This window comes from Eubalaena glacialis, chromosome 7 (assembly GCF_028564815.1).
Source record: "Eubalaena glacialis isolate mEubGla1 chromosome 7, mEubGla1.1.hap2.+ XY, whole genome shotgun sequence".
NCBI lineage: Eukaryota > Metazoa > Chordata > Mammalia > Artiodactyla > Balaenidae > Eubalaena > Eubalaena glacialis.
Window position 1 is genome coordinate 79,840,373 of NC_083722.1, and position 14,635 is coordinate 79,855,007.

The window sequence follows — 14,635 nt, forward strand, 5'->3', positions numbered from 1 at the left end:
ACTATATCTCCAATGATACCAAAGATCAACAATAGATTCAACAAATATTTTTGGAATTCCTATATTGTGCTAGGCACTGCTCTCAGAGCTCATATACTCCAGTGAATAAGCCAAAAGATCCTTTTCTTCAAGAAATTTATATTGTGATGAAGTTTTCCTTCTATAAAAATATTAGGTTAACAAAGGGTTAAAATAAATACTCAAGTGCATGCAGCACAGTAGTGAAAACCCCAGCTAGGCCACAATGTCCCTGAGGAATAAGATTCTATTTTTGTGTCCTATACAACCTGTATTAGAGACTTTATCCAAGAAAGTGACACTTGAAAATTTAAAGATCTGTAAATGAAAAGGGCTCCAAGCATTGAAACAAGTTCTCTTTCTGGTTAGTTGCTTTCATGGGCTTACTCAGAGGCCCTGTTATATACCCAAAGTTTCTATGGGGTTGCTCTGATAAGCAACCAACAGTCCACTAGATTGAATTTTCCATGAGTCAATCCTAGTGGATGCTCAGGGACAAAAAGAACTACAAACAATTCTTAAACATTTTTGAATAATCATATTATGAGTGTAATATTGGCAACATTTATCTCTTATTTATTTCTGTATTCCTGGCACCTAGCACTACGCCCAACACACAGTAGGTACTTTATTTAGTAGGTTTATTTAATCTACTGGAGATCCAACAAAGAAGGTTACCAAAATGATGCTGTATACCTAGCTTCCATACCTTAGTGCTATCTCTTCTAACACACACATACACACACACACACACACACACACACACAGCAAAGAGCAAATATGATTCAATTTTTCCAAATTAAATCTTTAAAACTCATGTACATCTTTCTGCAAATGTACTTTTTAACTTTGGATGGGAGGGAGGTTGAAAGAGTTGACAAATCCTAAGGTCTAGATATCTGGCAGTCCCAAGCAGTTCTCCTAGACGTGCATTTCCCTTTTTCCTCAACTGCTCTCAGAAGAGCCTGTCAAAGGTGGTCATCACTATGGAGAGAACCGACACTCTGACAACCAGCTTTGCTGGCACTAGGCTAAGAAGTCACACTCAGTAAATGAGGAGCTGGATCTTCTTTTTTCCTTCACATTTGACCAGATCTTAATGACAGAACTTACCATCTGTCCAGTTTCAAATTAACAACTGCCAAGTAGTATTTTAGAGGCCAAACATCATTCTGTTATAATAACAAGGGCTTAATAAATCACTCACATCGAAATTTTAAAGATAAAATAAAAAATAAATGCAAGAAAATAAATTTCACGCACTTCAAGAAAGAAATGCTGGCCACAAAAACAAACTGCTAGGGTTAAAATGATCCTCATCATCACAACTTATTACCTCAAGTTGTACTCTCTCTCCCTTTTTTTTTTTTTAATAAAATAAGAAGGGGGAAGTGCATGTCTGTGTGGAATAAATATCTGTATTTAATTTAAACAGAATAAAGTTCATATGAAAATGGGTAAAAGATTCTTGCAGAAGCCCTGCAATTTAACTTCACTCTTTACATTTTGGTTTGATATGTAAATATACACATAAAGAAACCCAACCACAGTAAATGTTAGACTTTTTCCAGAGGAATGGAAGCAAGTATTACAAATGTGGGTCCAGTGTCAGGGAGAACATAATCACAACGTACACTTGTTATTTCCAAATGGTGCTCCCCAAAAGGAAAAAAATGAATGGAAGTACTTAATAAATTCTGTTTTCCATAAAATTCATACAAAAAAAAAAAAAAGAAAGAAAGACTGTGAGCTTGGAGGTCAGTGAGAGTTTTGTTGAATTTCCCTCCTCCTAAATTATGTCATCTCCTTTTCTAAAGTGGCAAGCCAGCTTCCCACAGACATGACAGAAATATATTCTTTTTTTCCTGCAAACCATGGTAACACTTACCATGGACATGCACTCTCTCATAGATGACTAGCTAATTGGATGTCGTCACTTTCAGTTGCAGCTTAATATAGTATAGACAATGTCTTTTGCAAACAGAAGTAAAACCAAACAAAAGCACTAATGATCTACTTCTTTTCTTTCAAAGAATATGAAGGGCTCTGACTCCATATCTCTATACCCCAAAACAATGCATACAGATTATGAAGGGATTTAATGTAGAAATTAAAATGAATCAGTTATCTTAATTACATGTTTAGCTACACAGGTCAAATAATATCCCAATGAGCTCACAAAGAAGGGCCAAATTCTTTTGTTTCACTAGAAAAATAAGTTCCTCAAAATAAGTTGACAATGGGCTAAGGATTGGAAAGTTTTTGATTAAAAAGGGATTTTTGTTGGAACACTTATAATGAGATTTGAGCTGCAGTAACAATATAAAATTGAAAGCAGAATTACATATAAAATGAGTACTGTAAAATATCATTATTTTAGTACAATGGAAAATAAGGTGTTTGTGGTTTTACTCTATAAATTCTGTGTTGTCTGCTCATATGTATTCCTTCTTGGCTGTGCTCGGAATAGCCATTGTGATTTCCGAGTCCTTCTGCACCAGCATTCATTTGTGGTGGGGAGAACCCAGACAATCAACATCTCCTAGGCACTACTTTTTTCCTCCGTTTTATTGGCTTTTCAGGACTAATTCCTGTCCATGCATCACACTGGTGTTCAGTTACACGGCAGACAATGAATTTTCCTAATCCATTTAGTGTGCTGACAGAGCCATGTTCACAATTTATAGAATTTCCTTTTAGACATCTACCTATTTCACAGTTCATTAAGATTCAAACTGAACACCTGTGTTTATGAAGTCAAAAGCAATTTTATACTAACAAGGTGTTAAATATAGCATTTTCTGAAAGCCTGAACAACAATAACAACAACAAAAGCACTAGACTCTGGCCCTATGGAATAAAATAATGTCTATAGCTACCTGTACCACCCTTAATAGGCAAAAAAAAAAAAAGAAAAAAAAAATTGCAGCCAACAGCCATAACACATTTTAATTTCTCCACCACATGTCTTTCATGTTTTACCTTAGGAAAGCAAGAGTATGAAGCTGCCTTGCAAAGTTCACCCGGATATCTAAAATCTGCAAAAATCTTAGGAAGTAAAGCCTGGCCCCTTTAAACAATGTCTTCACTAGCTAGATTCCAGGACATTTTCAGCATTCTGGGGCCCACAAAGTCTGACCCTGGCTCATTTTTATGTGACCCCAAAGTTTTCGCATCATTAATAAAGAGAGAATCAAAACAAAGCCCACAGACATTAGGAGAGGGGAAAGTGTGTAGTTTGGCACTGCCAACGTACATACCCTCAAAACGAAAAGGGAAAAAAATAAAATGCACGTAGCAGAGGTGGTGACCCCTATAATGACTGTGTTTCCCAAGACTTTTTTTTCTACTGGTAATAAACTGTTTTGCAGACCTCCCAATTGTGGCCACCATGATAGTTACAGCTTTGCAGGTTTATGTCTTTTTCTTGCAGTTAAGAGTGTTATCAATAAAAATTTCCAATGATGCCTTTCCTGGTTAAATAAAAACATTTTAAAATGTGAAGCCAACGATGGGATTAGAATGGAAAAATACAAGTGACACCGGGATTTTGTTTTGTATATTTTTTCACCAACCCCCTTAATTTATTAATTTTAAAGACATTCCTTGCAAGTCTTAAAAGTGATACAATGCACCCTGATTTGGCACTGGGGAATTCTGACAGTCTTAAAAGTTGGTTTTGTCATATGCTACTAACTTTTTGGAAAAAAAACCCTCACTTTTAAATGCTGTGATTATGAAGGGCATAAAACAAAAGTCTATCTCAAAAAGGACACTTCATGGGCTTCCCTGGTGGCACAGTGGTTGAGAATCCACCTGCCAATGCAGGGAACAGGGGTTCGAGCCCTGGTCCGGGAGGCTCCCACGTGCCGCGGAGCAACTAAGCCCGTGCGCTACAACTACTGAGCCTGCGCTCTAGAGCCCGCGAGCCACAACTACTGAGCCCATATGCCACAACTACTGAAGCCCGTGCACCTAGAGCCTGTGCTCTGCAACAAGAGAAGCCACCACAATGAGAAGCCCGTGCACCATAGTGAAGAGCAGCCCCCGCTCACCGCAACTAGAGAAAGCCCGCGTGCAGCAACAAAACCCAATGCAGCCAAAAATAAATTTAAAAAAAAAAAAGGACACTTTAAATATTATCCTTTGAAGGCTGGAATAAAGTGATTAAAAAGGACTTTACTGCTTGCCAGTCAACCAAGGCAAGAGGTAAAAAGGAAAACTGAAATTATTGTTTTAAAGTAAAGGAAAACTCCTTGTAAATCCCACCTTATGTATTGTGGCAAATATTATTTCCAGTCATTTAAAAAACTCCTTTGCTCAACATGTGTGAGTTCAGAAGAAAGAGTAGTTCCTTAAGTATCTGAATAGTTTGCAAAGCCCTATGTGAATGCATCTGGTCCCGCAGCCCCTGGAGGCCACAAAGCGTTCCCGACTCCTTGTCAGGGTGACTTTTTACATCCAAGAATCCCGGCCTCACCATGAAGTGGGGTAGAGGGCCCATCTCAATGAGAAACAAACCAAGAAACAAGGACTCATAAAACTTGTTCTTTTTCTCCATGTAACAACATTTTCATTGTCAAAAGCTTGGTTTTATGATTCATCTTGAAAACTGACAGCCCAACTTTGCTTTCTAGTTGTGTTATCACACTGAATCATCCATGACTCAGAGGAACAAAAAATGCTGCCACAGGCTCAGAAAACACCTCCTCCTCCACCAGTACCTTGCACAACCTCCCTGAAGAAGTGACCACCATCACTTCTGTTAAAAATGCATTTAATTTTTACATTACAAATGTACAGCATGTGGATCATAGGCCATTTAAAGATCACCTGAGTTTAACACAAAAAGAAAACACAGTAAGATACTGCTGTCCATTCTTTTACTTTTTTTCTACAAAGGGTGCATGCATGTTTGAATATGTATATATATACGTATCACAAACATCTTTAAAGAAATAAAAACTAAATATTATACAATAAATTCTTCTTAATATACTAGAATTCTAGTCTTCATGAAAAATGGTACCCTCCCTAAAGTTTAGGTGACATCCTTCATTACTATGGCCACAGTGCCACTGTTATAGCCACAATGTTACTGTAAGAATTTACATCTCAGAGTTATTCATTCTTATCCCTCTTCATAGCCAGTAGAGGGTTGTACCTAGTGAGCATTCTTGAATCCCTAGTGAACCTCCCTGTTAAGAAAGAACTATAAAACCTGCCATAACTTTTGCCATGAAGATTAAATGAGATAATGTATGTCAGCTTCTTGACACAAAGAAAGCCCTCAGCCAGTAGGACTCTTATGAAAAGTGCTAGATTTCTAGTTAAGAGTTTAGAACTTGAGAACCCAAGCCCTGTTACTCACTGTTCTGTGACCTTGAGCAAGATACACATCCTCTCTGAACCCCTATTTCCTCGTCTTAAAAAAAAACGGTCAACAATACCAAATTCACAAGTTGTAAGTCAAGTTTAAAATAATGTATTGCATGGAAAACACTTAGCCACAGTTCCTGGAAAACAATCTAGCTGCCATGTCTTGTGCTCAGTAGACATTTGGGCAATAAAATTAAATTAATAAGTCCAAGACCAACAGCTTCTGAGATTATGGGTCCCACCTTGTCCAGCACCTTGCACATCATAGATGCTCAATAAAATATTATCAAATGATACCTTGCTTGTTTAGACAAGTTGAGGGAAGGGGCTGTCTAAAGTATAGCTGACTGAAGCATTTCTAACTAGATGCAGTAACTCCTGAAATAATCTGTAAGCCTATAAATACCATTCCCTTTCTCAAGGAGAGCCAGGTTGCTTGAATGTAGGCTCAAAGAGGATCAGTTTTCATCAAACATAAAATCTTAACATTATCAGAGTAATCACCTTAGCAATATTAGCCTTAAATTATAAGAGGTATAAATAGACCTTTTTTTTCAAAATTAATTTATTTTCGGCTGTGTTGGGTCTTTGCTGCTGTGCGCAGGCTTTCTCTAGTTGTGGCGAGCGGGGGCTACTCTTCGTTGCGGTGCACGGGCTTCTCATTGTGGTGGCTTCTCTTGTTGCAGAGTACGGGCTCTAGGCGCGTGGGTCTCAGTAGTTGTGGCACACAGGCTCAGTAGTTGTAGCTCGTGGGCTCTAGAGCACAGGCTCAGTAGTTGTGGCGCCCGGGCTTAGTTGCTCTGCAGCATGTGGGATCTTCCCAGACCAGGGCTCAAACCCGTGTCCCCTGCATTGGCAGGCAGATTCTCAACCACTGCACCGCCAGGGAAGTCCCTAAATAGACATTTCATACAACTTGCATACTCTAGTCCTCAAAAGAGCTAAACATTTAGTTCTATCTTCTTTCTTTCCTTTACTTATCTGCCTTTAAACAACCAAAGAAAGATGAAGTCCAATTAAGACCTTGTGTGGAATTATTACTAACCAGTGATAATGAACTCACTGAGTGTTTATGGTACTGTGATCAGTTCTCTATCATATATCCACATACCCAATATAATGTTGACTGGATGAAGGCAGGAACCATATCTGGCACATAGTAGTCATTTAAAAAATATATGTTGAATGAAAAATGCATGAAATCTATAGGGCAAGGATCTTTAATGTGAAACTCTTGGAAATGCTTCAGGGTATCTGTAAACTTACCTGAGAGCATATACGTTATTGCACATGAATATAAGTATGTATGTGCCGAGGTGAATTTTCTGGGAACTGAGCCAATAGATCGCATGAGATTTTCTTATATTGATTACATTTAAAAAACAAAACCAAAAATGTTCTGGACCCTTACTATGGAGCTGCCACTAACCTAACCTGCATGTGTTGCCTCTCGCCTTCATGAACACAAAACCCCTACATTCTTTAATTAACATGTTGTCAAGTGTTTTTTCTTAGACAAGTAGAATGTTTCCCTAACCTATTTGGAACAGAAATGAGTATAAAAGCAGCATCATATACCACTGTCACATAACATATCTTCCAGAATACAAAAAGAGATGTCATGCCTGGCAGTTAGAAATCATGCTGGGCTGGGGCAAAGTGTACTCGCAAGAAAACAGAAAGAAATCTTTTAATTTGGAGCTAGAACAAAATAGATGGCACTTTCGTAGTATCTTCATTTCTCTGCATCGTTCTAGGACATAAAAAAGTGACTCAGTTGAAATATAAAAGTCTGAGCTCAGTAAAAGCAGACACCAAAAATTCAAAGGAGACCCACAAAGGTAGACCCATAAGAAGAGAAGTGAGGTAGAGTATTCCCCAAACATCCTGATAAACAATAGTAATAACAATCACAACAATGATAATAATCAACACAATTTATAGCTAAAACCCTTTAGTAGAATCAAAGCACTTTTCGTATAGATGCATCAGGCTGGTACAATGACTGCTGTTTTACAGATCAAGACATGGAGGTTCAGAAATGTAAGTCTTGTTCACGTCATAGTGATTAAATGGGGAGGCTAAGGCATGTCCACACATCTCCCACTTTTAAATGCTGTGTTTCTCATATCACATTTTACTTCAGATGATAACATAATAGCTAGGCCTTTCTTCTTTCTGATTTCTGGATATGTTGGTAATTATTCATTGAAATCCATAAAAGTCAAGGTGCTGAAGTCTATTTATTATTATCTCTACTCACATGAAATTAATGTGTTGGCGGATAAGGGTAAATTGGTACGTGGGAAACATCAAGGGAAGTAGCAAAATAAGATACTTGGCCTTACGGTCCTTTGAAGCTATTTTAAAAAGTAAAATGTTATGTTAAGAGCTATGTGGTGTCTGCGTGTGTGTGTGTGTAATTATTATTCCATTGATTTATTGCACACATGTCAAAGAGCATCTGGGCATCTGTACGAGTTAAAACAAACCTACCCAGGAGCCAAGCCACATAGCCACAAACCCAGACAACTTGCCTCCCCCCTCACACCAGCCTTCAACCTACTACCTCCCAAACGCAAATTCTGGGGTGGCAAAAGCCTTCCTTGCAGAGATTAACTGTTGAGTCAGTGACATCTGTCATTTTTACCATATTCTAAAAGAGTTGCCAAAGATAGTTGATGGCACAGATTTTCCAGAGAAACCAGTAGGGATCTTTCCATTCTAGAGAGAGTCCTCTTCTGTTTTAGCAAGAGCGTTCAGCAATGACTCAGGGATCTAATTGGAAGGAGCTATCACATGTAACCTCTTCTAAGAATGAAAACGGTATCTTTCACATGAACGTAAATTCAGTTCTTTCATTGTAGGGCACAATGAAACATAACATATCTTATCTACTGAATACTCACCCAATAACCCACATTAGGTAGGGAGACTCTTATTTCCCTGTTTTTCCAAGAAGCAGGAAAATCACTTCAATGTATTTTACCCTGCTGCCAAAAATCCCTTGCCTATGATCCAACAATTAGAGCTAATTTCAACCTAAATTGCTTCCTCTATGAGATGGATATCATTAGATAACTCTCTTCACTTCCATTTACAAAGATTTTAAAAGAAGAAAAAAAGGCAAAAGAAAATTCCTTGGATATTTCCAGCTGATAAAATCATTAATCTCACAATCCCAACTTCAAAGCAGAAAAGCAGAGAATCATCTCACTTTCTCTGCACATGGAGAGTAATTTTTTCTGCTTCAAAGTGCTGTCTCTTTATTGGGTCATTTTAATTATTGAACGTGGGATGGAAGCTATCCACATAATGTCACCTCTGTCTTTTTCATGAAATACGTACAGGTCTAATTTGGACTACATTAATTCGAGAGAGGTAAAAAACAGGGGAAAGAATAAGAAAAGAGAAAGAGGCCACAGAATACAGCACTCATCAGTACAAGTGAGAGGTAGTAAGCTTTTCCAAGCTGACTTTTCTCATTCTTTCCTTCTGGAGAGAAATTATCAAGAAGCCTGACTACCTGTTTGGGCAATACCTCAGCAGACTGCCTTGCTTCTCAAATTTCCTTCTACCCAATACACAGCAACACAATTACAGTAACTTTATTAGTAATGTTGGTATTATTGCCAACTTAAGACAACTGTGAGTACAATCTGTTGCAGTGTGAATGACCACTTTGAAGAAAAACTTGTGCTCTAGAATGGAGGTCAGCAAATTTGGCCCTGTTCAGAGTAAGCCTGTTAGAGAAAGGACAAGCCAGGCATTCCAATTCCCACTCAAGCTTCTTCCCAGGAAATCACAATGCCATAGGTGGTAAACTTTTTCTGTAAAGGGCCAGAGAGTAAATAGCTTCAGCTTTTCAGCCTTACAGTCTCTGTTGCTACTAAATCCTGCTTTGGTAGCACAAAAGCAGCCAAAGACAACACATAGATGAAAGGGTGTAACCATAAAGTTAAATAAGTTTAACTTTAAAGTTAACTTATTTAACGTTAAATAAGTTTAAAGTTAAACTCATTTAAAGTTAAATAAGTTTAAAGTTAAATAAGTTAAATATTAAAAAGTTTAATAAAACTTTATTTACAAAAGTAGGCAGAGGGCAGGATTTGTCCCAACAAGCCATAGCTTTCCACCCGTATTCTAGACAAGTCCTACATGGTAGAAATGGTCTATAGTTGTGCTGTCCCATACACTAGTCTCTAGCCACATGTGACTATTAAATACATGAAATGTGGCTAGTGTGACTAAGAAGCTCCATTTTAAATTTAACTGAATTTTAATTAATCTAAATTTGAATAGCCACATGTGCCTAGTGGCAACAGTATTAGCACAGTTCTAGATACTATTCACTGCTGCCTCCTCAAAGGAAATACAAGCCAACCTTCAATTTATGGCATAGTTTGCATTTATGCCTTAAAAAATAAAATATCCATGCTTCTACATTCACAATGGAACTATACACAACTGAAAATGATATTTCTTAAATGTAAAATATCTACATCATTGAAGCCAAAATGACAGTTTTGATTCGAAGCAATCAATTAACTGCCTATTGGCCAATCAAGTGCATAGACCTATCAGGTCCATGCCAAGACCTATCCAACCTGGAACTTGTTTCCTTTCTCCTCTGGACATTGTCCTGCACCTTGACTGAGGGCACAGACCTACTAACTGGCATGGCCCCATTAACTCCTACAGAAAATCCAAACCTACCCACAGACCCAAAAATGTATACATGCAAAGACATGGCTCCAAGAACACAAGAGAGAACATGCAACTCAATTAGCCTGCCCTCTCCTAAAGTAATCCACGTAACACACTGCCTCAACACAAAAATCAGGGAGATTCACAGCATTCTTTGCTATTGGCCCCATTTAATAATTTATTTTCTGGCAACTGTTTCATTTACTTAATAACTAGCTTGTGCTTTGCATTTCTTAGCAATGAGATATAACCCAACGAGAAGAAGAAAACAGGATAGCAACATGTATTTGGGTTTTTTTCTTAGTATGAATAAGAAATAACAAACCACATTTCATTTAAGAAACTAACACAATATCAACTTTCTTCAATGGGTAAAAGAATCTTGAAAATTGAGGATACTCCTTAGGATGTGAGATACCCAAGGGTGCCAGGAGGGGGGCCTACACAGATACACAGTAAAGTAAGGTAGATGACATCCTGACACTTTTATGATTTTTGATAAAATGAAACCGTTTCAGATCCAATCATTTATCTATGGTTCCCAACTGCGAAAAAACTCTGAAAAATGAAGAAAAAAAAAAAAATCCAAGTGTGAAGCAAGCTCCTTTGGTGGCACAACCTAACACGAACTAACAGAAGGCTCCTTATATAGTCTTTATTTACTCTACTTTAGTGTAAGAAAAATTTTTTCTGCAGAAATATCCATATGTTTGCTTAAGCGATGTTGCTGCAACCCCATTGGGAGTGTTATACAATCTATGATACATGCAATGGATCTGACCTTTCCCAAATCCCCAAGATATCTGATATCCAAGATGTATCTGGCCCCAAGGATTTAGATAAGGGATCTTGAAAAGAAAGCTGTTCAGATAGGATATTTTCTATCAACTCAATGTCTGCTGCCCGGAATCCTGAAACAGTGCCTTACCTCGGTCTGAAGGATGGCAGCCCTCTGTTCTTTGGCAGTAAGCGACTCTTTAAGCACTTCAATGTGTTGCTTGCAATCTGAATTCTGATTGCTAAGAGTTTCAAGCTTTGTTTGTAAGGCAAGAAGTTCTGACTCCTTCTTTGAAAGCTCCTGCTTCAGCTGATCAATCTGTGAAAAATGAAATTACAAAAAATTAGAGCCGCAGCTCCTACTCTTTACATTTGAGAACTACTGAAGTCTCAATTTTCAAGAACCAGTGATCATTCATCCAACAAGGCAGACCATGAGTTTGCTTAAAAATATGGCCTTGAGAGTCACTCAGTCTTAGGGGTCTGGGGAGGCTCTTTAAAGGTGACTCAAAGTAGAAAATAGGAAAGGTAAGGTCAGCAGCCTGCCTTCTACCTTCCACACCACTGAGAACCAAGGTTTACAGTGGAATGAAGGTTTCCTGGCCAAAACTACAACTCATCCAAGAAACCACAAAGTCTACTGACCATGGTCCTCAGAAGTGTCAACAGGGAGCTGACAAAGGTAATTACCCAAGACAGAACCTGGACCTTCTCTGCTACTCCACAATGGAAATGATCATTCAAGGGCATCATTTGACAGAAGAGAATCCTCACCCCAAAAAAAGTAAGCATTGAGGGATTTTTTTCTTACATTAAATACTAAAAAGACACGAACATAAAATACATATAACATAGAAAAATAATACAAGAAACATCTATCATTTAATTCACCAAAAGGATCGTTAGAATTACCCATATCCCAACCCATTTCTATCTCCTTCTCTCCCACTTTGGAAATAGCTACCACCCTAAATATTGTGTTTGTCCTTTTCTTGCTTGTCTTTTAGGCTCACCATATATTTATTTATTACATCTGTAAATAATACACTATTTAGTTTTACATGGTTTTTAACTTTATTTGCACTGTGTATTTTTTTAGCACTTTGCTTTTTTCTACTCAATCTTACGTCCTGGAGATTATATCAAGTTATTGCATGTGCAATTTGTTCATGTTCATTGAAGTACAGTATTCCATTGTAAGACTTCATTAAAATTTGTCTATTCTGCTGTTGATATACATTTGGGTTTGCTTCCAGGGTTTTCTGCTATTACAAAAAGTGCTGTTCTGAATATCATCGGGTACACATAGTAAAAATAACCTAGGAGTTAAATTGCTGGACCACATAGTATGCACATCTTCAACGTCACCAGATAACACCAAAGTGTTTTCTAAAGCAGTTATATTAATTTTCATGGTCACAAGCAGTGTGTAAATGTATCAATCACTCCATGTCTTTGACAATATCGTATGTCGCTGGCCTTTCACATTTTTGCCAGTCTCGTAGGAGTTGTGGTCGATGATCTCCAAAAACGACTGCCACCAATTTCCTCCTACTTGTACACACATGCCGCTCCTCACAACTAGAGGAGTCTGTTCACCATCCTCTTGAACCTGGGCTGGGCTGTGACTTGCTTCAACCAGCTAAATGCAGCATGTGTCATATGCCTGTTCTAGCCCTGGCCTGTAGGAGAACTGGCAGCTTCAGCTTCCTCCCACTGGAAGCCAACCACCAAGACAGGAGTCCAACCACCCTGCGACCACCAGGCTGCGAGGAAGCCCATACCAGCCCACGGTCAAGCCATTCAGAAAGACACAGAGGCCTGGTGGAAACTGTGGCTCCTCTGTCTTGTTCTTGGTATGTATGTATGTATGTATGTATGTATGTATGTATGTATGTATGTATGTATGTATGTATTTATTTATTTATTTATTTATTTATTTATTTGTTTATTTATTTATTTATTTATTTATTTATTTTTGGCTGTGATGGGTCTTCGTTTCTGTGCGAGGGCTTTCTCTAGTTGTGGCAAGCGGGGGCCACTCTTCATCACGGTGCGCGGGCCTCTCACTATCGCGGCCTCTCTTGTTGCGGAGCACAGGCTCCAGACGCGCAGGCTCAGTAGTTGTGGCTCACGGGGCTAGTTGCTCCGTGGCATGTTGGATCTTCCCAGACCAGGGCTCGAACCCGTGTCCCCTGCATTAGCAGGCAGATTCTCAACCACTGCGCCACCAGGGAAGCCCTTGTTCTTGGTCTTAAAGGGAAGAATTGCAATGTTTCATCATTAAGTTCGATGTTTGCTTTAGCTTTTTATAGGTACTCTTAAGTTTTAGAAAGTTCCCTTTTATTACAACTTTGCCAAGAGTTGTTTTTTTTTAATCATTAAGGAATGTTTAATATTATCAAACATTTTTTCTGCATCTCATGATTTATCACATTTTTCACCTTTAATGTTATAATAAATTATATTAATGGAGTTTAAAAATATTACTCTCCCTTTGCATTACTATGAACAATTTCACTTCATCATGATGTAGTATATTTTTTATATGTTACTGGATTCACCTTGCTAATATTTTATCAGAATCTTTTCTATGTTTATGGGTAAGACTGATTTGTAATTTTCCTATCTTGTAGCTTTCCCTTGTCAGGTTTTAGTATCAATTTAGCCTTCCAAATAAAGTAGGGAGTGTTCCTTCTTTTAATGTGTTCTGAAATGGTTTATGTAAAATTGCAAATTTTTTCCCATTAATGTTCACTAGAAATCACCAGAAAAACTATCCAGAGCTGGTATTTTCTTTCTCCAAAGACCATTACTTACTTCATCCATCTTTAATGATTATAGGAATATTCATATTTCTAATTATGAGAATCAATTTTGAGAAGTTGTTTTTCATTTAAAATTTTTTCATTTCATCTAAATTTTCACCTTTATTGGCAGGAAGTTTTCATAAAACCCATTTATCTTTTGATATCTATGGCATCTATGATAATCTTTTTTTTCATTCCTAATAGTCTTCATTTTTACTCTCTTTTTCTTGATGAATCTCAGCAGAAGCATGTCCCATTAAATAACCTCTTCAAAGAGCCAATTTTGGTTCTGTTGATCATCCAACATTTTTATTTTCTATTTCATTAATTTTTGCTCTCCTTTTTAAATTATTTTCTTCTTACTACTTTCCTTGCATTTATTCTATTTTCTCTTCCTAACTTTAAGTTAGAATCTAATCTCACTAATTTTCATACTTTTTTCTTTCCATGTATAAGCCTTCAGAACATAAATTTTCCTGTCAGTATCATTTTAGCTCACTCTCCCTAGTTTGATATGTAATATTGACAGTATTGTTCAGTCTTAAATATTTTCCAATCTCCATTATGATTTATTTCTTGACCCATGAATAATTTAGAAGTATGTTTCTTAATCTCCAAATATATAGATGTTTCCTAGTTATCTCTGTGGTTTTTATTTCTTACTTGCTTTGTGAACAGAGAACATGGTCTGTTCTATACTAATCATTTGAAATTTGGTGTATCTTGCTTAATGCACAGTATGTGCTCAGTTATCATAAATGTACCCTGTTTACTGTGTGCTTGAAAAGAATATGGATCCAACAATTGTTGGGTGCAATATTCTGTATTATGTGCATGACATTTGATAACACTTTTAATTGGGTAGTTTAAGTCTTCTGTATTTTGATCTTTTAATGTGTTTCATCTGTTGACTACTTGAGAGTGGGTTAAAACCATCCACTGTA

The 14,635-nt window shown here is 37.4% G+C and overlaps 1 protein-coding gene across 1 annotated transcript in view; it reads right to left on the minus strand.

The window, feature by feature from the left end:
• ERC2 (ELKS/RAB6-interacting/CAST family member 2) overlaps positions 1 to 14,635 on the minus strand; it is a 940,128-nt gene that overhangs the window by 631,062 nt on the left and 294,431 nt on the right. Inside the window, exon 5 of the mRNA XM_061195441.1 lies at positions 11,033 to 11,200. Coding sequence (XP_061051424.1) covers positions 11,033 to 11,200 — 168 coding nt within the window. The remainder of the gene's footprint in view (positions 1 to 11,032; positions 11,201 to 14,635) is intronic.